The sequence below is a fragment of the Pleurodeles waltl genome, chromosome 8 (assembly GCF_031143425.1).
Source record: "Pleurodeles waltl isolate 20211129_DDA chromosome 8, aPleWal1.hap1.20221129, whole genome shotgun sequence".
NCBI classification, from domain to species: domain Eukaryota; kingdom Metazoa; phylum Chordata; class Amphibia; order Caudata; family Salamandridae; genus Pleurodeles; species Pleurodeles waltl.
This window is the reverse complement of record NC_090447.1, coordinates 768931687-768959047: the sequence shown is the minus strand read 5'-3', so window position 1 is coordinate 768959047 and position 27361 is coordinate 768931687. Positions and strand designations below refer to the sequence as shown.

The 27361-nt window shown below is 44.9% G+C and overlaps 1 protein-coding gene across 1 annotated transcript in view; it reads right to left on the bottom strand.

Moving 5' to 3' along the window:
• ADGRG2 (adhesion G protein-coupled receptor G2) overlaps positions 1-27361 on the bottom strand; it is a 904627-nt gene that overhangs the window by 67253 nt on the left and 810013 nt on the right. Inside the window, exon 29 of the mRNA XM_069205012.1 lies at positions 7213-7312. Coding sequence (XP_069061113.1) covers positions 7213-7312 — 100 coding nt within the window. The remainder of the gene's footprint in view (positions 1-7212; positions 7313-27361) is intronic.

Here is a 27361-nt window from a genome sequence, read left to right as displayed (position 1 = left end):
CATAACGACCGAGGGATACCGATTACGCAGGTTGATTTGTCTTAGTGGTTTACATCAGAGATGCATTCACGTTTGATCTTCAAAGATGCCCGGCTGCAGATTGGCAATCTTAAAGTGAAAGCCCACTTCCCCTCCCAGCTCAGCCCCCCCTACTCCCAGCGCCCGAAACAGATGGTTTCAGCTCGACAGCATAATCATTTTATTGTCTCGGACTGTGTGTTACCATGACAAAAATAAAACAGCTTGCTAAAAATCATGAGCCATATCCAGTGTAAGTTTTACCTCTTCTATTGAAGTCTGTGTTGAATACAGCTTCTGGATGAATACATTGTGTTTATAACCAAAAGTATGTCAAAAGCAGCATGGCTCTACCACCTATGCAGAGACTCATGGCAACCCTGGCCCTATGCTTGTTCACCGCAGAAGTGTAAAATAATTTACTGTCCGGTGACCTCAACTCCACAAATAAGTTTGACCAGTCACATGAATGGAATTGTGCTGTTTTACTGAGTTTATTTTATTGTTTATATTACATAAAACAAACTCGACCCAAACATTTTGTAGCGCTTTACACGAGCGCCACCTACATTTCACAAGGGCACATTCATTTTCAAAGGCACAGGGAGATTCAGGCGGTCATTCTGACCGCGGCGGGCGGCGGTCGCCGCCCGCCATGCGGTCCCCGCCGAATGACCGCCCCGCGGTCAAAAGACCGCGGCGGCCATTCCAACTTTCCCGCTGGGCTGGCGGGCGACCGCCAAAAGGCCGCCCGCTGGCCCAGCGGGAAAGCCCCTGCAACGAGGAAGCCGGCTCCGAATGGAGCCGGCGGAGTTGCAGGGGGTGAGACGGGTGCAGTGGCACCCATCGCGATTTTCACTGTCTGCTAAGCAGACAGTGAAAATCTTTGTGGGGCCCTGTTAGGGGGCCCCTGCACTGCCCATGCCGATGGCATGGGCAGTGCAGGGGCCCCCAGGGGCCCCACGACACCCGTTCCTGCCATCCTGGTTCTGGCGGTGAAAACCGCCAGAAACAGGGTGGCGGGAAGGGGGTCGGAATCCCCATGGCGGCGCTGCAAGCAGAGCCGCCATGGAGGATTCCCTGGGCCAGGGGAAAACCGGCGGGAAACCGCCGGTTCCCCTTTTCAGAATAGCCCAGGAAGCACCGCCAGCCTGTTGGCGGTGCTTCCGCGGTCCCCGGCCCTGGCGGTCCATGGACCGCCAGGGTCGGAATGACCCCCTCAGGGATTTGCCCAGGACCACAGGATGTTGTGTCGACGCCGAGACACGGACCTGGTATCCACAGTTCCAAAGTCTGTGGCTCTGGCGGTTTTGCCACATCCTCTCCCCAGGGTTTCAGCAGAGATTACAAATTGACTTGTGCAACAAGCAATACGCTAATTTTAAAGACCTGACTTTATGTTTATAACTTGCTGTTTAGTTTTATTTCGCACACAAATTTTCGTCAAAAGGATTTGTCATTATAATTAAATTTTACAAATTTAAATGATCTGGTTAGATAGAAGCATAGACAAAATACAATAAAAAAGTTACAAAGCAAAACGAAGTTACATAGGCGAAACCTATTGGCTTTGCCAGCGCTTGTTCCTTTTCTCTTCCTTCCCAGGATCAGTGTGTGTGTGCTGCCCTGGCAAGCACAGCCATTAGAACGTTGGGATGAAGGCAAGTAGTATTACGGTGACCGGTGGAGGTATTCTAATGTTGGCGCTACTGATAACAATGAATTAATTGTGTTGCATACCTGCCTTCTTGTTCTCAGTTCTACAGGAAGATTGATTCGCTGCCTGATTTTGTTCAGTAAACATTTGCATGCGTACAGACAGCTTCTTGTTGCCCTGAAAAGAGTGTGGCTAACAAACTGGCAAACTGTAACCCTGTTAAACAGATGACAGAAATGTCTTCTAGGGTTTCCTGAAACTCTCTAGGAAGCTTATTCCAGAGTTTGACTGAAAGTAGGGAAAACGCTCTGACTCGTCACCTGACAAGCATGATACACACTGTGAAAAGCAAGCTGTTTCAAAAGCAAAAAGAACAACGGGACAAAACAGTTTAAATTGGCCTTTAAGAAAATGCAGCCCTGCATTTGAAAAATTGTATATGCTGCACTCAACTACACAAACGGACTTATGGTTATACAAGTGGCACGTGTATCTTACCATGAACAAGGGAACAGGTTCTCTAGATTTGCTGCCATATTCAAGAGTCACTGCAGTTAAGCAAACTGAAATCTTGCAGGATTTAGGTATGGAGCGATTTAAAGAGCTTTACAGAAGGAAATGGTGAATGAGGTAAAAGAAAAGCCTATGGGGAATCTGCATACTTCACAACTCTTAAGGTATAGCACCTATGAAGTTCTGCTGAGCTGATGCTGAGCCCTGGAAAGCCAGTGAGTTTCTCAAGTGGGAAAATATAATCAACTGTTACATTATGTAAAATATCTTTACGTTTCATTATTTTTATTTTGTTTATGTATTTGCAAGGGCTTTGTCCAAAGGCATTAGAGTGCTTTACAACTGAGCAAGAGGTACCTTCTGGTTAACAGACAACCGTCTGGCGTCTAGAAAACAAAGTAAGAAAATTTGCAGACTATCCTAATGAAAAAGATGCAAAATACCAAATGGGCAGGGAGAACAACAATTTTGTAACAAGTTAGACAGATTAAACAAGCAGAGGAGATGTAAGCACCAATCTCCGCTTTAATGAAAGTGTCTCTCAAATAAGAGGGTTTTGAGTTCCCTTATGAAAGTGAACAGCCAAGAGTTTGTGTGATGGGCTAGTGGGAAGAATTCCAGAACCTTGATGCACTGCAGGAGAATGCCTGTTGCATGCAGCGTTCTTGCCTGAAGTTGGATTTTCCAGCAGGAAGGACTAGTGTTTCTTGATACTTGCTGACCTCCTTCCAACCAGGTAGAAGGTAATGGTGTTGTGGAGAACTTTATGAGTAACGCCTAGAGTCTTAAATTGGGTTCTAGTCTGCATGGGAAGTGACTGCAGGATACGAAGAGTAGGAAAGATGTGGGTGAATTTCTTGTAACCTACCACAAAGCAGGCAGCTAAGTGGAGTACTTCTCTCAGGAGAGGTAAATGCACTTTATGGAGACTAGAGAAAAGTTAGATTCCATCAACCAGCTGGAAAGAATTCCTGGACCACAGGTTTCAAGTCTTCCCCAGGAAAGACCTGCCTGATTTCCCCAGAGCAGTTGTAACTGGTGGCTGTGCACTTTTGGCCATGGCAGAGTTTGGCCGGGTTAAAGCACAATGATTTGTCATTCTCTGCAACGGCGGGTTGCAGTTTAGCAGGGTAAAGGATTCAAGCCGGCATTGGATGGAGAGCTTGGATTTTGTGGTGAGATTAGTAAAAATCCAGTTTTTACTGGAATTAGTTTTAAATGGTTGTTAGCCAGCCATTTTATAATCCTGTTGTGGAGAGTAGACTGATTTCGTCAGGGGGTAATATATTTAAATAGATCTGGGTATCATCCGCATATTGAAGGTAAAGAATTATAGATTTTCTCAAATTTTTTCAGATGACCAAATGTAAAGTCCTACTGGTGAAACCTATGTGAAATCCCTACAGTTGTATGTAGATTTGCTTTTACCACTGATCTCCCTAAAAATGTTTAAGCAGTTTTTGAGGAGCATACCTTCTAGATTGAATTTGTTGGGGAGAGTAAGCTGACCGTCAAACAAGAGATTTATGGTCTGTATCACCTGGATTATCCAACTTTATTTTACAGAAACTTCATAATTGTTCCTTACCGCACTTTAGGGGTTCAGAAATCCGCAGCCATTTTAATCACAGAAGCAAGAAAACATAACCACATCACCTTTGTCTTTAAACAACTGTACTTCTTGCTCTTGGGGATAACAAGCATTTGTGTGGTTAAAAACAAGACCCCCCTACTTCTTATTGTTGAACCAGGGCTAAAAACAAAGGTCTGCTCTCCTTACCATAATGCATGCTATACTAGAGAACAATCCCTTCCTTAATCACGAAAAAGTATGTGTGGTGAGCTAACGTGTCATACTGTAGAGCCCCTTCTTTCATCATCTTTTTAAAATGTTTACAAAATGACATTGATGCAACAAACTGTTTTGGGATTACATTATTTTCATTGGAGGTTGATTATGAATCGACTGGCATTAGGTGTTGGGCTATTGGGTGGCTGGAATTAATCCTGACACTTAAATCCAGCTATTACAGATTATGTGGCCTGGAATAGGGAATAACCTGCTAACGTGCTTTTCCTATATCAAAAACTACATGTGGATACCTATTCCAGAGTGCGGTAGGGTATGGGAGATTGTCAGGGGACCATGCAGGCTCTGAGCTGGCTTCTTGGTGAGGGGCATATTGGGGTAGGAGTTGTGCCTTTGCTCACAGCTGTCGACCCAGACTTTTGTGCACTCTTTCTAAACGTTTAATTTCTGCCCAGTAGAATCGGGCCCAGTGTTCCTGCAAATGTGAATCACAGGTGTGGAAATATTGGGCCATTTGTGATCAGGCAACGTGATATCCCTGCCAGTGTAATTGGGCCCTGGTTTAATATGTTGCTTGATTTTGTATGTTTGTTGTATCGTTGTATTTTTCAATTGTACAACATTCAAAGAGTCGAATGGGTAGAGTACATATTTGAAAAAAATGTTTATACATTAAAAGAAAATAATCAAATTTAGCACTGCGGCAAACACAGAACCTTTTCAGTGGTAGAGAGACTCTCGGATTCCCATAACGTTTGAGAAAGTCCACAGAAGCTCTCAACCATTTTCACTCCTCCCAAGGTGTTTGCAGATCTGTGAGAAGCCCATCTTTAGTGAAACTGTAGGGGATCTTAATTTTACAAGGGTATTGCTCTTAGTTAGGTCCCTGATAAAATGGGTCCACTTTAAAGCTTTAGTAGCCAGATTTCCAAGATCATTGATGGTGAATTGTGACACATTACCTATCTAGTATCTAATACTAGATTAAAGGTCATATTTCCAATTTGGCAGATGTTGGATTTCAGTAAAAAAAAAAAAGAAGCTATCCCCTCCATGCTATTCTTGTGTAGTTACCTAGACCCTAACAAATGGGTGAGTGGCACATCTGCCGCTTTATGATGGATATCCTCTTTCTGTCAAACTATAAATAATGCACCAAGTGTGCTGTAAAGCATACAATGAATTAACATGGATAAGAAAAAGAGGTTCAGTAGCTGCTGTGGAAAACCCAAATGAATACCTAGTTGATAAGCAATCAAAAAGGAATTTCCTAGTGACAGAAGGAGACAGTAGGTGAAAGGAGGTCAGCCTATTAGAAAAAAAAACACGCTTGCATACCTGCAAGATAAGAACCAGATTCAAGATTTGTGTTACTGAGGGCTATTTTTGAAGGAATACTTTTTGTGCATAATTAAAATGTTGAAATCCATTTTTGGATTGAACTTTATTTTACAATTGAGTGTGTTGCCATTTACACTCACACACACGGTTTATTGTTCTGATATTAAGATATCTTTCCTAGAGCATGGAGAAGGGCACCAGACACTGAGAAATAGTTGGGAAGCCTTTCTGGGATAGCTTGTTACCTTTATCATGTTTTTGTGAATGTGCCATGGGTACATCCAGATAATCTTAAACTCCTTTCCTGAATGTAAATCACTGTCTTGAAAAAGGTTCTGATAGTGCTAAAGCATTCATGTGATGCACCACCAGAAGCTGATTGATGAATTCTATGATGTTTTGATTCACCGTTAATCCATGAATGATTTTTATGTTCATGCCCCAAGCCATGCCTCAGAATAATTTCTTTTTAATTAAAGTGTGGAAGCCCTCCTCACCTTAATAGTGCACACAAAAATAAGAATATATCTAAGCACAAATTGGGTACATGCTAATTAACTTTTTTCTATTTTACCATACTCTTCTCAATGCACTAAAAGAAGCATGTTGTACATTTATAAAAGTCTGATGTACCTAAACCTGACTAAAAAATGGACAGCTCGAGAATGCTGCAAAGCTCTGGGCAGTGGAGTGATGTATTATCGGAAGAGATTTAGGCCGTCATTATGACCCTGGCGGTCTAAAGATCACCAAGGCCGCGGTGGCGGTCTGACTGCCACCAAAGCAGTGGTCCGACCGCTTTGGCAGCAGCCAGACCGCCACCTTATGACCGTGGCGGTTTAGCCTGGGTCGGACCTCCAGCACTGCCGGTTTCCCTCCACTGGAGGGACTGGCGGTGTTGGTGGTCCTAATCCACCAGGGCAGCACTGCATGCAGTTTCACCCTGGGGATTACGAGCCCCCTCTCTGCCAGCTTTTACATGGTGGTTGCACCAAAGGGGGCACCTTGGCATGTGCAGTCCAGGGGGCCCCAAGCACAGCCCTGTCACGCTTTTCACTGTCAGGTGCTGTTGCACCCTACACACTGCAACATTGCTGCCGGCTCCATTATGAGCAGGCATCAATGTTGGGGGCTGTTTCCCGCTGGGCCAGCCGATGGAAACGTTGTTTCCACCTGCTGACCTAGCAGGGAACTTGTAATAGGGCCCGTAGGAAGGCGGCTGCACCGGTGGGAGTTTGGCGGGCGACTTTTCAGCCCGCCAAATTCAAAATCACCCCCTTAATCTCCTGAGACAACAAAAAGGGAAGCACTCCCTTTTTTTATCAAATCACTCATACATTCCACAGTTTGTGTAATGGAATAGTGGAAGTTCTATAAGGGGACATCTGCAACTGGAGGGTAAAACGTGCAAAATCTATTTCTCTATTTCCTTTCCTTATATCCTGCTCCTCCCCTGATATCTTGTAGAGACGTTCCCGGTATCTAACACACCTACACCCCAGTGTATCCCCTTACCCAAACAAGACTACACTTTCACAAACCTCTCCTCTCCTTTACTGACATCTGGAAAGTAATGTATCTATTTTATAACTGCATTATGTTTCTTGTGTTCCTATACTATCTTTACCATGATGAGCCTCCACTTGTATTATAATTGTGAAATATTCTATGTAATTCACACTCTCTAATGAGCATCTGTGGTATACTCTATAATCTGTCCCTTGATGACAAAATATTAGTTACAGTTTACATAGGCTTTTTGACTGTATCTTCCATTCAATAATATCATGATCGGTGCCTTGATAACTGTAAGAATAAACACATATAAAAAATATATTAAAACCAATTAATCTGTTGTTCAGATTGTACTCACAATTGATCAGTTGATCCATTTGGATATTTTCCATAAGACGCAAGTCCATAGTTTTCTCTACTTATGGCCAACACGATGGCCACCACTATTGCAGGTAAACCTGAAACATAATGCAAATGTGACTTGAGTGAACATACAGTCCTGAAATGCAGTTGTGCACACAACACTAAGGACCAGATGTAATAAGGTTCTGGATGCTAAAGTGGTCTCAATTTGTGACAAGACTTTTTGTGAGCAGTAAATTATTTTGCAAACCGAAGCACATACACATACTTTGGTGGGCAAAAAAAGGATTTGGATTAAGTCTCAATCCAACCTACCTGATCCTAATTAATAGTCATTAGGTAGGTTTCAAAATGCAGTCCAGCCTGACTGATCACAGTAAGAGGGAAGCTGTCCTGCAAAGATCAGCAGACACTAGGTCTAGGACTGTTTTTATATAACATTTTACAAAAACAGCCCAAATTCCTTAAAGAAAACAGGCTGCTTTTTTTTAAGATTATTTTTTAAGCGTTTTATTGAGAGTTAGCAGTGGTCTCCTGGATCAGTGCCTACCCCACCTGAAAAGTTTACAAATGGAATGCGGCTCAAAGGGGACCCATTCCTTTGTATAAATAGGGTTCCACCCCTGCTTAGAAGTCTCTAACGTTTCAATGTTTTGCAACTGGAATTAAGGTTGCAAACCCTTGATAAATATGTTATTGAATCACAATTTGGAAGGAATACCCACAACATTCCACTTCCAAATTCCAATTCATTAAGCATTGGAATCCCTCTTAAGAAGTCGGTAAAAGTTTATTGATTTCTAAAATGGGATTCATATATTACAAAATCATATTCTGTGGTCGCAAATACTCCTATTTTGCAAACCATAGTGTTTGCGACCACAAAAGAGGTAAGCACAACTGGCTCTAAATGATTTATACTGCCTTCATTCCTTTTATTTTGTATGCCCTGTGTTCAAAGTATGGTCATATGATCTGTTGAAAGAACATAGAATCTACAAATATTCTCACATGACTTTCAGCAGCAATTGTCTTTATATTACTCGTTAAATGCAGTTTCATAATCTGATTATGATCCAGCACATACTGAAACGAGAACAGAAAATATGTAGTACATGTTACTTTAGAATGCAAAAAAAGTATTTTTATTCATGTTACTTATGAATGCAAAAAAGTATTCTTATTCATTATCTCCTTCATGGATCCATCGATATTTACATTCCTGCCCTTCAGTGGAAAAGTATAAAGAAGTAAACAATGAAAATGGGTAATGCTATCTCTCCTGTCACTTGTTTATTTTGGGCTTATATCTGACTCTATTCAACATTATTCTGCCTTTTGGCTAGGATTATGCTGTAGAAATAACACCAGCATATATATGCATGTTCCTTCTAGGCTATCAAACATTAAGGGCAAAGGATGTTACGCTGGGAGAGGAGGGAGGAGAGAGGAGAGAGGAAAGGAGAGAGGAGAGAGGAGGGAGAGAGAGTGAGAATGATGGGCATAGGCATCCACTGGGAAAAAACTTAAGGAAAAAAGTGCCATCCTACGATAACTCACTATTGTCATCTCTCATTACATTTTCTCCACTAATTATATTAATATTGTATTTATTTATTAGTTTTTTTGTAGAGTGCTATAAACAGTTGGTGGTCATCTCGGAGCTAGTGTGTAAGCAGAGATATGTAAGCTTTATAATAAAATACACTTAGTCAAAAGGCGATAAACAGTGCTTAGATGTCGCATTTCTGGTCCAAGGAATTAGAACATAATGTTCTATCTACATGGTCCACCCAGGAACAACTGAGGAGGAATTGCACTGCAACCTGTCCTATCACTTGTTGATTTTAGTCGCAGGCAGTGCTTAATTTGAGCATGTGGTAACAGGTGGGGCAGACTGACACTCATTTTAGGTAACCAGGACTTATTTTTCAATCAGACTTCGACACAGAGCAAGAGAGAGAAATGCAGAAAAGGGGGAAATGAAGAAGATTAAGATGGTGAGAAAGGAAGTAAGGAAGGATGAAAAAGAATCCACAGTAATTAAATAAATGTGGACGGAACATATGGTGGAAGATGAAAAGAGGCATGAGATGGAATCAAGACTATATAGCCTTAGTATTCAGCAACCCCAACATTTAGCAGTGACAGCTTCTGAGGAAAACTGAGTAAAACTTGGGACCCCGGCACTAATTTTACAAATGAAGCACTGGTTACAGGAGAAATGTATGTAGCCAGTGCTTAATTTGTAAATAAAGAGGTGCTGGTGCTCAAAGCCCTTCTCTTAAACACGAGACTGCTGTAATTAAATCTGCCAGCTCATCCTGCCACTTTCTACTTTCTCCCTTTATGACGCTTTTTAGTTTTTTCTTCTTTCGTCTTTCCCATGTGTGTCTTTGGCTCGCAGCAAATGCTTGAGGCATAAGAATAAGCCCCGTCCCTCACAAATAAGGGCCGGTGCTCAGCACCGGAAACAACAAGCAGAAATTAAGCACTGTGTGTAGCCCGTAACATCTATTGATTACAGTCAGTCACGGTTAGTTTTGCGATGTTATATGTTATGTTTTAGCTTCTTGATATAGCATATGTGCACCACTGGTTACTTGGCACAGAAACTTGTTTAAGAGTCTAGAGAGGCAGGGTTAGTAAGAAAAAGCATGTTTCAACAATCAGCCTTTAATGCATTTCTGGAAGACAGAATTTCAGATTCTGTTCTCAAGTGGAGTGGAAGAGAGCTCCACCTGGTGGGCTCACAGAAAGGAAAACTGTTCCCTCACAAAGTCACTTTTACAAATTTTGGTATTTCCGGAAGATCTGCTTAAGCAAAGCGCAGATTGCAAGATGTGTATCTCTTGGGTCGCTTCATACGAAAGTAGGTGCCCAGTAATAAATGGCTTTAAATACTATGCTCAGGGCCTTGAAATTAATCTTATATTTTATGAGAAACCAAGGAGTTCTTTCAACCGGGGGAAACATGGGCTTTTCTACAGGGAGTGCAGAATTATTAGGCAAGTTGTATTTTTGAGGATTAATTTTATTATTGAACAACAACCATGTTCTCAATGAACCCAAAAAACTCATTAATATCAAAACTGAATATTTTTGGAAGTAGTTTTTAGTTTGTTTTTAGTTTTAGCTATGTTAGGGGGATATCTGTGTGTGCAGGTGACTATCACTGTGCATAATTATTAGGCAACTTAACAAAAAAAAATATATACCCATTTCAATTATTTATCATTACCAGTGAAACCAATATAACATCTCAACATTCACAAATATACATTTCTGACATTCAAAAACAAAACAAAAACAAATCAGTGACCAATATAGCCACCTTTCTTTGCAAGGACACTCAAAAGCCTGCCATCCATGGATTCTGTCAGTGTTTTGATCTGTTCACCATCAACATTGCGTGCAGCAGCAACCACAGCCTCCCAGACACTGTTCAGAGAGGTGTACTGTTTTCCCTCCTTGTAAATCTCACATTTGATGATGGACCACAGGTTCTCAATGGGGTTCAGATCAGGTGAACAAGGAGGCCATGTCATTAGATTTCCTTCTTTTATACCCTGTTAGAAATGGGGTCCTCGGTTGACAGTCAGGTTACCCCCTGTTCAAGCAAAGACCCTCACTCTAGTCAGGGTAAAAGAGAATCACCCTCAGCTAACCCCTGCTTACCCCCTTGGTAGCTTGGCAGAGCAGTAGGCTTAACCTCAGAGTGCTAGGCGTAAAGTATTTGTACCAACACACACAGTAACTCAATGAAAACACTACAAAATGACACAACACAGGTTTAGAAAAATAGGAAATATTTATCTAAACAAAACAAGACCAAAACGACAAAAATCCACCATACACAAGTCAAGTTATTAATTAAAAATCAAAAAGAGTCTTTAACTAGTTTTAAAAACACACTAGCGCTGCTAGAGTGAAAATGTACCTGGTGTGCGTCAAAAATAACCCCGCACGGGCGGGCGTGCGTCGAAAATAACTCCGCACGGCGGTACTCGAGTCAAAAATCCAGCCGCACGATAAGTTGACGATCCAGCCGCGCAGGTTGCGATCTCCCAGCCTCCGTCAGCGATGCTGCGCGTCGTTTCTCCTGCTCCGTGCGTCGATTCTTCGGTCGCGTTTCCTGCGAGCGTCGTTTCTCAGCCGCGGAGCTGGCGGCGCGTCGTTTTTCAGCCGCCGATCAGATTCGCGTCGATCTTTTCCCCGCACGGCGCTCTGTGCGTGGATTTTCCTGTCTTTAGGCTGCCAGCTTCTCCTTTCAGGGTCCCAGGAACTGGATGGGCACCACAGGGCAGAGTAGGAGTCTCTCCAGAGACTCCAGGTGCTGGCAGAGAGAAGTCTTTGCTGTCCCTGAGACTTCAAACAACAGGAGGCAAGCTCTAGATCAAGCCCTTGGAGATTTCTTCTCAAGATGGAAGGCACACAAAGTCCAGTCTTTGCCCTCTTACTCTGGCAGAAGCAGCACTGCAGGAAAGCTCCACAAAGCACAGTCACAGGCAGGGCAGCACTTCCTCCTCAGCTAACAGCTCTTCTCCAGGCAGAGGTTCCTCTTGATTCCAGAAGTGTTTCTGAAGTCTGTAGATTTGGGTGCCCTTCTTATACCCATTTTAGTCTTTGAAGTCACCTTTCTTCAAAGGGGACTCACACCTACTTGTGAAATCCTGCCTTGCCCAGGCAAGGCCTCAGACACACACCAGGGGGTTGGAGCCGCCCTTGTTAGAGGCAGGCACAGTCCTTTCAGATGAGAGTGACCACTCCACCCCTCCCTCCTAGCAGAGATGGCTAATCAGGAAATGCAGGTTACACCCCAGCTCCCTTTGTGTCACTGTCTGGTGTGAGGTGAAAAACAACCCAACTGTCAAACTGACCCAGACAGGGAATCCACAAACAAGGCAGAGTCACAGAATGGTTTAAGCAAGAAAATGCTCACTTTCTAAAAGTGGCATTTTCAAACGCACAATCTTAAAATCAACTTTACTAAAAGATGTATTTTTAAATTGTGAGCTCAGGGACCCCAAACTCCACATGTCCATCTACTCTCTAGGGGAATCTACGCTTTAATCATATTTAAAGGTAGCCCCCATATTATCCTATGAGAGAGACAGTCCTTGCAACAGTGAAAAACGAATTTAGCAGTATTTCACTGTCAGGACATATAAACCACATTACTATGGGCCTGATTCTAACTTTGGAGGACGGTGTTAAACCGTCCCAAAAGTGGCGGATATACCACCTACCGTATTACGAGTCCATTATATCCTATGGAACTCGTAATACGGTAGGTGGTATATCCGCCACTTTTGGGACGGTTTAACACCGTCCTCCAAAGTTAGAATCAGGCCCTATATGTCCTACCTTATCCATACACTGCACCCTGCCCTTGGGGCTACCTAGGGCCTACCTTAGGGGTGCCTTACATGTAAGAAAAGGGAAGGTTTAGGCCTGGCAAGTGGGTACACTTGCCAAGTCGAATTTACAGTGTAAAAATACACACACAGACACTGCAGTGGCAGGTCTGAGACATGATTACAGAGCTACTTATGTGGGTGGCACAACCAGTGCTGCAGGCCCACTAGTAGCATTTGATTTACAGGCCCTGGGCACCTCTAGTGCACTTTACTAGGGGCTTAACAGTAAAACAAATATGCCAATCATGGAAAACCAATTACGTACACATTTTAAACAGGAGCACTTGCACTTTAGCACTGGTTAGCAGTGGTAAAGTGCCCAGAGTAACAAACACAATACAATCAGAGTCCAGCACACATCAACAACCTGGGGAACAGAGGCAAAAAGTTAAGGGAGACCACGCCAAGGATGAAAAGTCTAACACGTGTCCCCCCCAGCTAAAAGTGGGGAGCAACTACCCAACCTCATGGGAGTTCTCATCACTAAGGCGGAAGAACCTGGACAGACCATCAGCATTGGCGTGCTCTGTACCAGGACGATGTTCCACCGTAAAGTCCATCCCCTGTAGGGAAATGGACCACCTCAACAGTTTTGGATTCTCACCCCTCATCTGCATTAACCATCTGAGGGGCCTGTGGTCGGTCTGAACTCGGAAGTGAGTCCCAAACAAGTAGGGTCTTAGCTTCTTCAGTGCCCAGACCACAGCAAACGCTTCGCGTTCTATGGCACTCCACCTACGTTCCCTGGGTAGTAACCTCCTGCTAATGAAGGCTACGGGTTGATCTAGGCCCTCTTCATTAAGCTGTGAGAGTACTGCTCCAATACCATGCTCTGAGGCGTCTGTTTGCACAACAAACTCCTTGGAGTAGTCAGGTGCCTGCAGCACAGGTGCTGTGCACATGGCAGCCTTCAGGGCATCAAACGCGTTCTGGCAAGCCTCTGTCCAGATCACTTTCTTGGGTTGCTTCTTGGAAGTCAACTCAGTTAAGGGGGTAACAATGGTACCATATCCCTTAACAAACCTCTGGTAATATCCTGTGAGACCTAAAAAGGCTCTCACTTCAGTCTGGGTCTTGGGGGGCTCCCAAGCCAGAATCGTGTCAATCTTAGGCTGTAGGGGTGCCACCTGGCCACTCCCCACCTGGTGTCCTAAGTACACCACAGAACCCTGCCCTATTTGGCACTTGCTCGCCTTAATAGTGAGGCCTGCCTTCTGCAGGGCCTCTAACACTCTCCAGAGGTGTTGCAGGTGTTCCTCCCATGTGGAACTAAACACAGCAATGTCATCCAGGTAGGCGGCACTGAACTCATCCAGTCCTGCCAACACCTGGTTGACCAACCTCTGAAAGGTGGCAGGGGCGTTCTTCATCCCAAAGGGCATCACATTGAAGTGGAAGTGCCCATCTGGGGTAGAGAATGCTGACCTCTCCTTTGCCCCCTCAGTTAAGGCAATCTGCCAGTACCCAGATGTTAAATCAAACGTACTGAGGTACTTGGCAGCTCCTAACCGATCAATGAGCTCATCAGCTCGGGGGATGGGGTGTGCGTCAGTCTTGCTGACCGCATTGAGACCCCGGTAGTCCACACAGAACCTAAGTTCTGGAGTGGCACCAGGAGCAGCAGCCTTTGGGACCAAGACCACTGGGCTGGCCCAAGGACTGCTGGAGTGCTCAATAACCCCTAGGGTTAACATTTTGGAGACTTCCTCCTTAATGCAAGCCCTGACCCTGTCAGTCACCCTGTAAACCTTATGTTTAACAGGTGTACTGTCCCCAGTGTCCACATCATGTGTGCACAGGTGTGTGACTCCTGGGATCAGGGAAAACAGCGAGGCAAACTGTCCCAGCACGTTGCGACAGTCCCTCTGCTGTTCCTCAGTCAGGGAGGGGGAGAGGATCACTCCCTCCACAGACCCATCTTTCTCTCCTGCAGACAGGAGGTCAGGAAGAGGCTCACTCTCTTCCTCCACCCCGTTATCTGTCGCTAGGAGCATGGATAGCTCAGTTCGCTCAAAGTGTGGTTTGAGGCGGTTGACATGGAGGACCCTCAAAGGGTTCCTGGGGGACTGCAAGTCTACCAGATAGGTGACCTCGCTCTTTCTTTCCACCACCTCAAAAGGCCCAGTCCACTTCTCTTGGAGAGCCCTAGGCTCCACTGGTGCCATGACCCACACTTTTTGTCCAGGCTGAAACTCAACCAGAGTGGCATTCTGGTCGTACCACCGTTTCATATCCTCCTGGCTTGCTTCCAGGTTCTCCTGAGCGAGACTCCTGAAGCGGGCAGTCTGGTTTCTTAGTGCCAGCATGTAGCTAAATACATCCTGGGGTGGTTTACTAGGAGCTTTCTCCAAAGCCTCCTTCACCAGACTGAGCGGTCCTCTCACAGGGTGGCCATAGATGAGCTCAAAGGGGCTAAAGCCAAGTCCCTTTTGAGGCACCTCCCTGTAGGCGAACAGAAGACATGGCAAGAGGACGTCCCACTTACGCCTCAAGGGCTCTGACAGGCCCTGAATCATGCCTTTCAAGGTGCGGTTGAATCTCTCAACCAGACCCTTACTTTGGGGGTGGTAAGGGGTGGCGAACTTGTAGGTTACCCCACACACCTTCCACAGAGACTTCATATAAGTGGATATGAAGTTTGTACCTCTATCAGATACCACCTCCTTGGGGAACCCCATGCGGGTAAAAACCCCCATCAAGGCACGTCCCACCACGGGGGCAGTGACCGTCCTTAGAGGAATGGCTTCTGGGGACCGCGTGGCATGGTCCACCAAGACCAGGATGAACCTGTTGCCCATGGCTGTCTTGGGATCCAGAGGCCCCACAATGTCAATTCCTACCCTTTCAAAGGGAGTACTGACTACAGGTAAAGGTTGGAGGGGAGCTTTGCATTTCCCCCCACTCTTGCCACTTGCCTGACAAGTCTGACAAGACCTACAATAAGCAGCTGACTGCTTGTGCATCAAGGGCCAGTAAAAGTGGGAGACAAGCCTCTTATAGGTCTTGTCCTGCCCTAGATGTCCTGCCAAAGGCACATCATGAGCCAAACCCAGTAGGAAGGCCCTGAAGCACTGGGGTACCACCAGCATACGAGCTGACCCAGGCTCAGGAACCTTAGGCTCACTATACAGGAGGCCATCCTCCCAATAAATCAGGTGAGTACCTGGCGCCTCGCCAGCCGCCTGGGCTGCAGCCTGCTGCCGCAGCCCCTCAAGAGTAGGGCACTCCTTCTGCGCTGTGCAGAATGCTTCCCTGGTGGGTCCCCCTTCCTGCTGCCACTGTGACAGCTCAGGGACCTCCCCCAGTTCAGCCACCTGTTCCCCTGTAGGTTCCGGGGCGTCACCCTCAGGCTCCGCCTCCTCCCGGACCGTGGGAACCTCGGGGGCCGGTTTCCCGCACCCCCTGCCCTTCCTCTTCTTGGCGGTCCCCTGGGCCACTGTTTCAGGCTCCAGGGGCTCTTGACTACCCTGATTGGCTGCCATAGACCGGGTGGATACGCATACCCACCCAGGCAGACCCAACATCTCCAAGTGAGACCTGTGTTCCACCTCCTTCCAAGGGGAATCCTCCAGGTCGTTACCTAGCAAACAATCAACAGGCATGGTTGGACTCACAGCTACTTTCCAGGAACCTGAGACCCCCCCCCATTCAAAGGGAACCTGCGCCACTCTGCAGAGGCGCTCAGAGTTGTCTACCGCAACTACTTGGTGAAGTACCCGGGGATCAATCTGCTCTTCAGACACCAGGTGACTCCTCACTGTAGTCACACTGGCTCCTGTGTCTCTCAGAGCCTCTACCCTCTGTCCATTGATGGTCACCCATTGCCTGTACTTCTTAGTGTTATCAGGCACTAGGTTTCTCTGGACCATCTCACTGTCCCCTAGTGAGACAAGGGTCATTTCTGCTGGTTCCCACCCACCTGAAACCAACTCCTCCCCAAGCGCTACACTGGCCAAACCCTGGGACGGTGCACCAGTGGGTGCCGGTGTACTTTTGGGGCATTTGGGGTCCCCCCTCACATGACCCACCTGGTCACATGCATAGCACTTACGTGGGGGACCACCTGCCACTGGCTTCCCTTTGGACAACCATGGCTTCTTTTCACTGGGGGGTTGGGAATCCTTACCCTGGGAATCAGTTTGGGGCCCTTTAGAGAACTCCCCCTGTTTGCCCTTACCCCCCCCTTTCTTCTGAGAGGGACCCTGCCCACCCTTGGCGTGGTCTCCCCCATACCTCTTTTGGACCCTGGTGCTCTCCCAGCGGTCCGCTTCCTGTGCAAGCTTCCTGGGGTCAGTCAGCTTGCTGTCAATGAGGTGCTGGCGCAGCTCTGGAAAACATAAACTGTACAAGTGCTCCCAAGCAATTAAATTGTAAAGCCCCTCATACGTGTTTACCTTACTGCCCTTCACCCAACCATCCAGTGACCTGCAAAAAGAATCAACACATTCCAACCATGTTTGGGATTCCTTTCTCTTGTAGGATCTAAACTTCTCCTTGTACTGCTCAGGGGTGAGACCATACCTGGTAAGTAAGGCCTCCTTCATGGCAGGGTAGGTGAGATCCTGAACATCCCCTAAGGCTGTCAGTGTGTCCCTCCCCTCTGCCTCAAAATGCTTCCACAGGGCTGCCCCCCAATGAGCTTCAGGGACCAGGTTCATGTGGAGAGCTGACTCATAACCCTTGAACCACAAGTAGATATCATCCTCCCTCTTATAATCCCTCACAAGGTCTTTTGGGATGTGTACCCTTCTCTCAGGCTGCACTGTAGGATTGCTGCCACCATCTCTACTGGACTGGCTTCTATGATCTATCTCTTTCAAGCTAAGCTCATGAGCCATTGTTATCTTCTTCTCCTCAAGGGCTAGCCTTCTCTGCTCCAATTGGTACTCCCTTTCTGCCTGTCTGTCCTGTAACTCTTCAGGTGTCAGACCCTTGGAGGATACACTGCTACTTGCCCTAGAGACTCTTTCCCTGGAAATACCAGGCACCCCCACTATACCATTATGTACTGATTGCTCTCCCTCCTCATCCTCATCCTCCTCCTCATCCTCGGTGTGCCCTCCAGTGCTTCTGGTTGTCACCCAGGCCCTCAGCGCCTTTTTCAGCTCATCCTTCTTGGAAGAGCTCTTAATGGGACAACCAAACTTTTTACAAAACTGCTTTAGCTGAGCCTTGTTATAACTATCCAATTGCTTCAGGTCAAAAACAGCTTCAACTGGTGCATCTCCAAGTAGAGACATGATAAAAGGTTAAAAGAGTGCAAAGTTCCAAATGCAGAAAAGCAAGTTCTCAAATGGAGTTCCAGAAAAGTCAATCACCGGATCAGCGAAAAAAGGAAACTGAATGCAGAGCAAAAACAGTCCAAATAGAGAAAAACAAAAATCACAAGACTAGTAGTATGTGGTCACGTAGTGGTCTGAACTCAAAACAGTAGTGTACACTTAATCACTGTATGTCAAGTACAAATACAAGTCCAAATCCCAACCGCTGATCACCAATGTTAGAAATGGGGTCCTCGGTTGACAGTCAGGTTACCCCCTGTTCAAGCAAAGACCCTCACTCTAGTCAGGGTAAAAGAGAATCACCCTCAGCTAACCCCTACTTACCCCCTTGGTAGCTTGGCAGAGCAGTAGGCTTAACCTCAGAGTGCTAGGCGTAAAGTATTTGTACCAACACACACAGTAACTCAATGAAAACACTACAAAATGACACAACACAGGTTTAGAAAAATAGGAAATATTTATCTAAACAAAACAAGACCAAAACGACAAAAATCCACCATACACAAGTCAAGTTATTAATTAAAAATAAAAAAGAGTCTTTAAGTAGTTTTAAAAACACACTAGCGCTGCTAGAGTGAAAATGTACCTGGTGTGCGTCAAAAATAACCCCGCACGGGCGGGCGTGCGTCGAAAATAACTCCGCACGGCGGTACTCGAGTCAAAAATCCAGCCGCACGATGAGTTGACGATCCAGCCGCGCAGGTTGCGATCTCCCAGCCTCCGTCAGCGATGCTGCGCGTCGTTTCTCCTGCTCCGTGCGTCGATTCTTCGGTCGCGTTTCCTGCGAGCGTCGTTTCTCAGCCGCGGAGCTGGCGGCGCGTCGTTTTTCAGCCGCCGATCGGATTCGCGTCGATCTTTACCCCGCACGGCGCTCTGTGCGTGGATTTTCCTGTCTTTAGGCTGCCAGCTTCTCCTTTCAGGGTCCCAGGAACTGGATGGGCACCACAGGGCAGAGTTGGAGTCTCTCCAGAGACTCCAGGTGCTGGCAGAGAGAAGTCTTTGCTGTCCCTGAGACTTCAAACAACAGGAGGCAAGCTCTAGATCAAGCCCTTGGAGATTTCTTCTCAAGATGGAAGGCACACAAAGTCCAGTCTTTGCCCTCTTACTCTGGCAGAAGCAGCACTGCAGGAAAGCTCCACAAAGCACAGTCACAGGCAGGGCAGCACTTCCTCCTCAGCTAACAGCTCTTCTCCAGGCAGAGGTTCCTCTTGATTCCAGAAGTGTTTCTGAAGTCTGTAGATTTGGGTGCCCTTCTTATACCCATTTTAGTCTTTGAAGTCACCTTTCTTCAAAGGGGACTCACACCTACTTGTGAAATCCTGCCTTGCCCAGGCAAGGCCTCAGACACACACCAGGGGGTTGGAGCCGGCCTTGTTAGAGGCAGGCACAGTCCTTTCAGATGAGAGTGACCACTCCACCCCTCCCTCCTAGCAGAGATGGCTAATCAGGAAATGCAGGTTACACCCCAACTCCCTTTGTGTCACTGTCTGGTGTGAGGTGAAAAACAACCCAACTGTCAAACTGACCCAGACAGGGAATCCACAAACAAGGCAGAGTCACAGAATGGTTTAAGCAAGAAAATGCTCACTTTCTGAAAGTGGCATTTTCAAACGCACAATCTTAAAATCAACTTTACTAAAAGAAGTATTTTTAAATTGTGAGCTCAGGGACCCCAAACTCCACATGTCCATCTACTCTCTAGGGGAATCTACGCTTTAATCATATTTAAAGGTAGCCCCCATATTATCCTATGAGAGAGACAGTCCTTGCAACAGTGAAAAACAAATTTAGCAGTATTTCACTGTCAGGACATATAAACCACATTACTATGGGGGTTATTCTAACTTTGGAGGAGTGTTAATCCGTCCCAAAAGTGACGGTAAAGTGACGGATATACCACCAGCCGTATTACGAGTTCCATAGGATATAATGGACTCGTAATACGGCTGGTGGTAAATCCGTCACTTTTCCGTCACTTTTGGGACGGATTAACACCTCCTCCAAAGTTAGAATAACCCCCTATATGTCCTACCTTATCCATACACTGCACCCTGCCCTTGGGGCTACCTAGGGCCTACCTTAGGGGTGCCTTACATGTAAGAAAAGGGAAGGTTTAGGCCTGGCAAGTGGGTACACTTGCCAAGTCGAATTTACAGTGTAAAAATACACACACAGACACTGCAGTGGCAGGTCTGAGACATGATTACAGAGCTACTTATGTGGGTGGCACAACCAGTGCTGCAGGCCCACTAGTAGCATTTGATTTACAGGCCCTGGGCACCTCTAGTGCACTTTACTAGGGGCTTAACAGTAAAACAAATATGCCAATCATGGAGAACCAATTACGTACACATTTTAAACAGGACACTTGCACTTTAGCACTGATTAGGAGTGGTAAAGTGCCCAGAGTAACAAACACAATAAAATCAGAGTCCAGCACACATCAACAACCTGGGGAACAGAGGCAAAAAGTTAAGGGAGACCACGCCAAGGATGAAAAGTCTAACATACCCTTTCTTGCCAGCCACGCTGTGGAGTACTTGGACGCGTGTGATGGAGCATTGTCCTGCATGAAAATCATGTTTTTCTTGAAGGATGCAGACTTCTTCCTGTACCACTGCTTGAAGAAGGTGTCTTCCAGGAACTGGCAGTAGGACTGGGAGTTGAGCTTGACTCCATCCTCAACCCGAAAAGGCCCCACAAGCTCATCTTTGATGATACCAGCCCAAACCAGTACTCCACCTCCACCTTGCTGGCGTCTGAGTCGGACTGGAGCTCTCTGCCCTTTACCAATCCAGCCACGGGCCCATCCATCTGGCCCATCAAGACTCACTCTCATTTCATCAGTCCATAAAACCTTAGAAAAATCAGTCTTGAGATATTTCTTGGCCCAGTCTTGACGTTTCAGCTTGTGTGTCTTGTTCAGTGGTGGTCGTCTTTCAGCCTTTCTTACCTTGGCCATGTCTCTGAGTATTGCACACCTTGTGCTTTTGGGCACTCCAGTGATGTTGCAGCTCTGAAATATGGCCAAACTGGTGGCAAGTGGCATCGTGGCAGCTGCACGCTTGACTTTTCTCAGTTCATGGGCAGTTATTTTGCGCCTTGGTTTTTCCACACGCTTCTTGCGACCCTGTTGACTATTTTGAATGAAACGCTTGATTGTTCGATGATCACGCTTCAGAAGCTTTGCAATTTTAAGAGTGCTGCATCCCTCTGCAAGATATCTCACTATTTTTGACTTTTCTGAGCCTGTCAAGTCCTTCTTTTGACCCATTTTGCCAAAGGAAAGGAAGTTGCCTAATAATTATGCACACCTGATATAGGGTGTTGATGTCATTAGACCACACCCCTTCTCATTACAGAGATGCACATCACCTAATATGCTTAATTGGTAGTAGGCTTTCGAGCCTATACAGCTTGGAGTAAGACAACATGCATAAAGAGGATGATGTGGTCAAAATACTCATTTGCCTAATAATTCTGCACTCCCTGTATGTAAATTAAAAAGGTATGGGACTGCAGTTTTTTTTAAACAATCTACAGCCATTTTAGTTTCTTGGCTAGAAGGTCCAGATATAATGAGCTGGAGTTATCCAGTTACAGATTTTAGAGCATCACAGGAAAGATATAGTGCAATTTGCTTACTCTGTCTTAGCAGAAATATGAATTGAGAGACTACTGAGGAAATGTTTATGTGCATAGAAAGTTTTCCATTACTGGTCGTTCCCAGGCATTTAACAGAAGGTTTTGGAATAGTCGACCTCCCCATTTCAGATGGCCAGTCCATGTTATACCTCAGGTCTATTTCAAGACCATGAACTTGTTTTCTGCATTAGGCCTAAGGGGGTTTGCACCCATCCAACCCATATGGTGCATTATATTCTGAAAGGCCAGTTGTGAAGACAGTTGACGTTAATGCCTCACCAATTTTTGCAAATCTTCTGATTTCATCTATAGCTTGCAGCACTTAAGAGAAAGACCTTTTGCTAAGAGCTGGGCATATATATTAAAGAGATGAGGAGTCAGGGAGGAGCCCCGTTTTACTCCATTTGTTGCAAGCTGCCATTGTCCCTGCAAACAGCCTGTCAAAAAGGACTGCCACAAGTTCATAGCCAGGCCTCTGATTTCTGCCAACTAAACAAGATCCACTGTGTCAAAAGCGGCCAATAAATCAAGCAAGGCCAGAATGGCGGTATGTCAGATATCACTATCTCCTCTGAGATCATTTAATATGGAGAGCATAACTGACTCAGTAGTATGTGTCAGACAAAAACCTCCCTGGAATGTTTCAAGAAAGATGGTCTGTTGTAGGAAATCATTCAAAGATTTAGCCAGATGGGCTTCCATTATTTGGTCACAGTATGAGAGTAAGTAAATTGGTCTATAGCTTTTCAAGATGGCAGGTGTCTTCAATAGAGGTAGGACCACTCCCCTTTTGAAAGGCAGTGGTACTAGACCTTGAGCAAAAGTGGTGTTAACCAATGCTTTTAGGGGGCTGCTCAAGGCCGGCCACATCTGGAGCAGAGTAGAAAGTGAGTAGAGATCTAAAGGAGATCTAATTTTACAGGTAATTCTGAAAAAGGATACAAAGGGAGTGATTTAGATATTGGCGATGGGTTACTCCGTCACAACAGTGAAAAATATCCAGACCTCCGAAATCTAAAACACTTATGAAATAATGGGATTTAGATTTCAGTGGACAGGATATCCATCACTGTTATGACGGAGTAACCCGTCCTCCAATATCTTAATCATGCCAAAAGTCCATTTGAGAAAAATCACTTCAGTATCTCTCACTCCTTCTCCTTCCTAATGTTTGGGGTGGGAGATCCCTTGGGAAATGTCTGTCTTGAGTCAATTTTGTCAATAAAATAGTAACTAAGCAAATCACAAAATGATTGATTAGTAGCTTGCCTCAAAGTTATTCTCTCTATCGAGGTAAGTTCTAGCACAGTTTTGATACCTCTTTCAGTTTGTCAGAGGTATTTTTCACCCTGTAAGAATAGAAGGCATTCCTAGTATTAAAAACCTCTTGTTTGTGGGTGGTAATACCTGATTTAAAAAGTTTAATTTGACTCTTAATCCCTGCACAACTGGCGTTCCAGTCGGGGTAGTCTGGTTTTATCCTCAACTAACTCAGAGGTAAACCAATGTGCCAGCTTTTCTCTCTTTCTTGTTTGGCATCTAATAGTAGGAACATGCTTGCTTGTGGTTGGAATTAATGATTTCAGCTGGTTATAGGAGCACAGGAGTAGTTTACTGAAGAGTGCTGAGAGGCTTTAATTTGTCCATTTTTTGCCAGTTGCACACTAAAGCAGGAACAGTCTTATTGAGTGTAGTAGCTTTAAAAATGGGAAGAGTAAATTGAATCAGAAAGTGATTTTATCAACCATAGGGTTGGATACTTTGATCAGTTAGTTCTAGGTTATATGTTCCCATTAGATGCAGTGTGTGGCTCAATTTATGAGTTGGCCCTTGAATGTTCTGAATAAAGGTAATTAAGGACATAATATTCAAATTCAGTGTGCATATCCCCTGCTTCATACTCCTCTGCCCACTCATTCAAACCCCCAATTATAGCTAATTGGAATTGATTCACCAATAGCCAATAGGCCAACTCATAAAGTTATCTGGCAACATTTGGTATGTTTAGGAGCTCTTTATTTAATTCCAGCCAAAACAATAGAAGCTCTGTATCTTTTATGGGATAAACAGGCAGAGATTCAATGGATAAATCTTTGGTTACAATTGCTGACACTGCCCCTCCATGTTCATAATCTTCTCTATTGCTTTGAATCATATAATATAATTGTGTAATGGCATCCAGCATAGCCAGTGCAGAGCATTCTGTTAACCTTGTTTCTGGTAACAAGGCATCTCTAAATCACCTTTATAAAGCAGGTTAAAAATGTCCACTTTAATCCTCCTAAAGGAACGAACATTACGATATGTTGTGCAACTCTTACTTCTATTACCTCCTGCCAAGATATCTGAAAGCAAATACTCATCTAGCTCTACAGGAAAATGAATATTCTATTAGCTTCTAAAATATCTTTCATTCTGTTAGGTGTTGGATAACTTACTTGACTTAGACTGTTAAGCTGTTAAGGAATAACGGCGGTAAATCCAACAAGGTGGCTGGCCCCTTTTCCTGTTCAGGAGCAAATATGCCCAGACAAGCTTGTTTTAGGCCTGCCATCAGCAAACCTATTGTCAACCCGGTGAATGTGTCCACCATCTGTTTAAATGCTGTCCCGGTCCCTGAAACATGAGATGCTACACTCAAAAATGTCAGCCAAGAGTGGGAAGAGATGGACAGCTGAGAGGGGCCTCTTATTCCCACCTCACTTCACTCAGGAATAAACTTCAAAGTTTCAAAGTCCCCACCAATATTGCACTATGCCTGCAATACATTTATAGCCAGCAAATACCAACGTAGAGAGGAAAGTGCAGCCAAATTAGAAGTTAAAAATATAATAAAAAATGAGTTTCAAATCCCACACAACTGTGCAGACATGGCTGCCGTAAATACCTTATTTGCTTCCTCAGTTCCTGATACAAGAGGCTTGACTGCTACCTCCCAAAGATGGTGGCCTAGAGTGACACAAGTGGAGACCACAGAAGCGATTCTTACACCCACATCGCTTTACTCAGGAACAACATCCCTTCTTCCTACTTTAGCTCTCACTTGCCAACCAAAAGAACAATTTGAAAAGCTTACCTGTTAACTGTTTATTTATTTAAGATCTCATATCTTTCTTTATAAAGGATAGGCACACAAATGACAGAATTTCCTGATAATCTGGCTGGAGGTATTTCCCTTTGATGTATTATACTAGTTGGTAGCTCCTCCATGGAAAGAAGAGGATTTCCCCTTAGACTGATTTTCAAAATATACTAATACTTTAGTCCTCTTTTTCTCCTCCATTCCATACTTAACTATATGTCACTTTCCTTGTAAAGTAGCAAAGTAACATCTATATATATATATATATATATATATATATATATATATATATATATATTACCTACTGGTGGTCGCTAGAAGGTAGTTATAGTTAGGACCTAGTTTACATAGAAAAAGTTTTTTTTGACTGGGCTATTTCTTTGATGCTGTTTGACGAATCTTTGCAAACAATTTTAAAAGAATGTGCCCAGGGGTCTTGTGCATGGAAACTATCGGGGTGATCGGTCAAGCGGGCAGAGAAAAAGGGGGGTAAAAAAAGTGTTTCCCATGCCAATTCTCATGGACTCTTTATATACGCCTGCAGCCCGAACCCCTGCACGGAAGTACACCAAATTTGACAGAAAGGTAGCTTTTAGAGATCAGCCTTTTTGTGTTTGGCATAAATCTGTTCAGTAGTTTTTGAGATATTTAAAGAAAACCAAATGTGTATATCTGGGCAGAGCCTAAGCACAGATCTTGTGGTGAGATATGACTGGCTGTCAGTACTTCAACCAAGAAGTGCTGGCAGCCATCTTGGTGAAATATTTTAAAAGAATGTGCCCAGGAGTCTTGTGCATGGAAACTATCGGGGTGATCCGTTATGCGGGCAGAGAAAAAGGGGTGTAAAAAAAGTGTTTCCCATGCCGAATTCTCATGGACTCTTTAGATACGCCTGCAGCCCGAACCGCTGCATGGAATTAGACCAAATTTGGCAGAAAGGTAGCTGTTAGAGATCACCCTTTTTGTGTTTGGCGTAAATCTGTTCAGTAGTTTTTTGAGATATTTAAAGAAAACCACATTTGTATATCTGGGCAGAGCCTAAGCACAGATCTCATGGTGAGATCTGACTGGCTGTCAGTACTTCAACCAAAAAGTGCTGGCAGCCATCTTGGGACCAATATACAGGATAGCAACCCACTGAAATGCATTGAAGTAAATGGCAGGTTTGGAGGGTCACAAAAAGGAGAACGTATAAAGGGTGGTAACAAATTTAATTTACAATATAAAACATTTGTTGACTACACCATACTATTTTTAGGAATTGTGGTGTGTTCCAAGGTGATTTTACCCTGCTGGAATTTCATGAATCATGTTTGAGAGAACTGTTGTCTCATGCATTTCCCATACAGATGATGGAAGGCTCCAGAAGCTTAAATGAGAGTATATTTTCTGTTAATTCACACTGTCTTTCTTAGCAATATGAGAATAAAGTCTGACATTCTATGTCAGGACCGGAGACGGGGATTATGCATTTCTTTCAACACTTTTTTATTAAACAGCCAGTTCAAAGTTCAACAAAGAAAAAACAGAATGCGACATATCCCATGGTTCATAACACTGTCTCCGTGGTAACCACTGTCCAATCCAACAACATTCCGATAGTCCATATATATCCTCCGTCCTCGGAGTCCTTCCTCGTTCTTCACAGCTCTGAGCATCGGTTAAGTCCCTCTTACCTTATCTAAACATATATTGCATATATCAGTGGTTTCCAACCTGTGATCCGGGGACCCCTGGGGGTCCACGAAGCCTCCTTAGGGGGTCCTCTGATTCCAATAATGATTCAGTGGGTTCCCATAGTTACAGTAATGATAACGTGGGGGCCCACAGAAGTCAAAATGTTGGGAACCACTAGCGTATGTTTATACTGTGTGCTTACTCTGCCTGATTCATATATAGTTTTTCCTAGTGAATTACATAATGAGGATGCGATTGTGCGTTAGATGGCAGCCCGAGCGCATATTCGCTTCTCATTTACACGTCGGATCCACCAGAGGGAGCTATTAGCGCCGCAATTATGGCCCGGATCTCGCGCAGCAAAGCGGATCGAGTCGCTGTGCGATGTGCGATTGATTTTGCTTCGCGTTAAGGGGAAGGAGCTCTGTTTAAATACAGTACTCCTATTTCCCCTTCCAACCCCCATAAGACACCACTTTAGCGGTAAACTGTAGCCCGTCTGAGGGCCTGGCCCCATTACCGCTTAGCGGTTACTCTCAGTGAGAGGCAATTGCTGTAGGCTGGAAGACCACTGCCAGGGGCTGCCCACATTATATACAGGGAGATCTTTTGACAGAAAATGTTCCTCTTTGCCATTATCTGTGTGCTCACACCCTCTATTCTTGTAGTCCCTGCAGGACCACGAATATTCTCCTAACATGCCTACAGAGGAGAGCCCCTCTCAGCAGCGCATTCCACCATGGGGGTATGCCTTCTTATTGCAGGCCATTGCCAAGGCCCTGGCCTCTTTGAGAGATAGTGTGGCCAAGCTGACAGCACAGGTCTGTATGGGGGCAGGCATGTTTGGGAATATGGGGGTAGGCCCGAGTGGCAATAAATCGATAACTCCTAAGAAATTGCTCAAACGTGACAATGGCACCTGGATGGCTTTGAGCGTCTCACCAAAGCCTTCCATAAGAGTGCACACATGTGAAAGCAGGCACCCTTCCAGGGGAATGTATGGCCCGGAGAGACTGGTGACGATGTCCATATCCGACC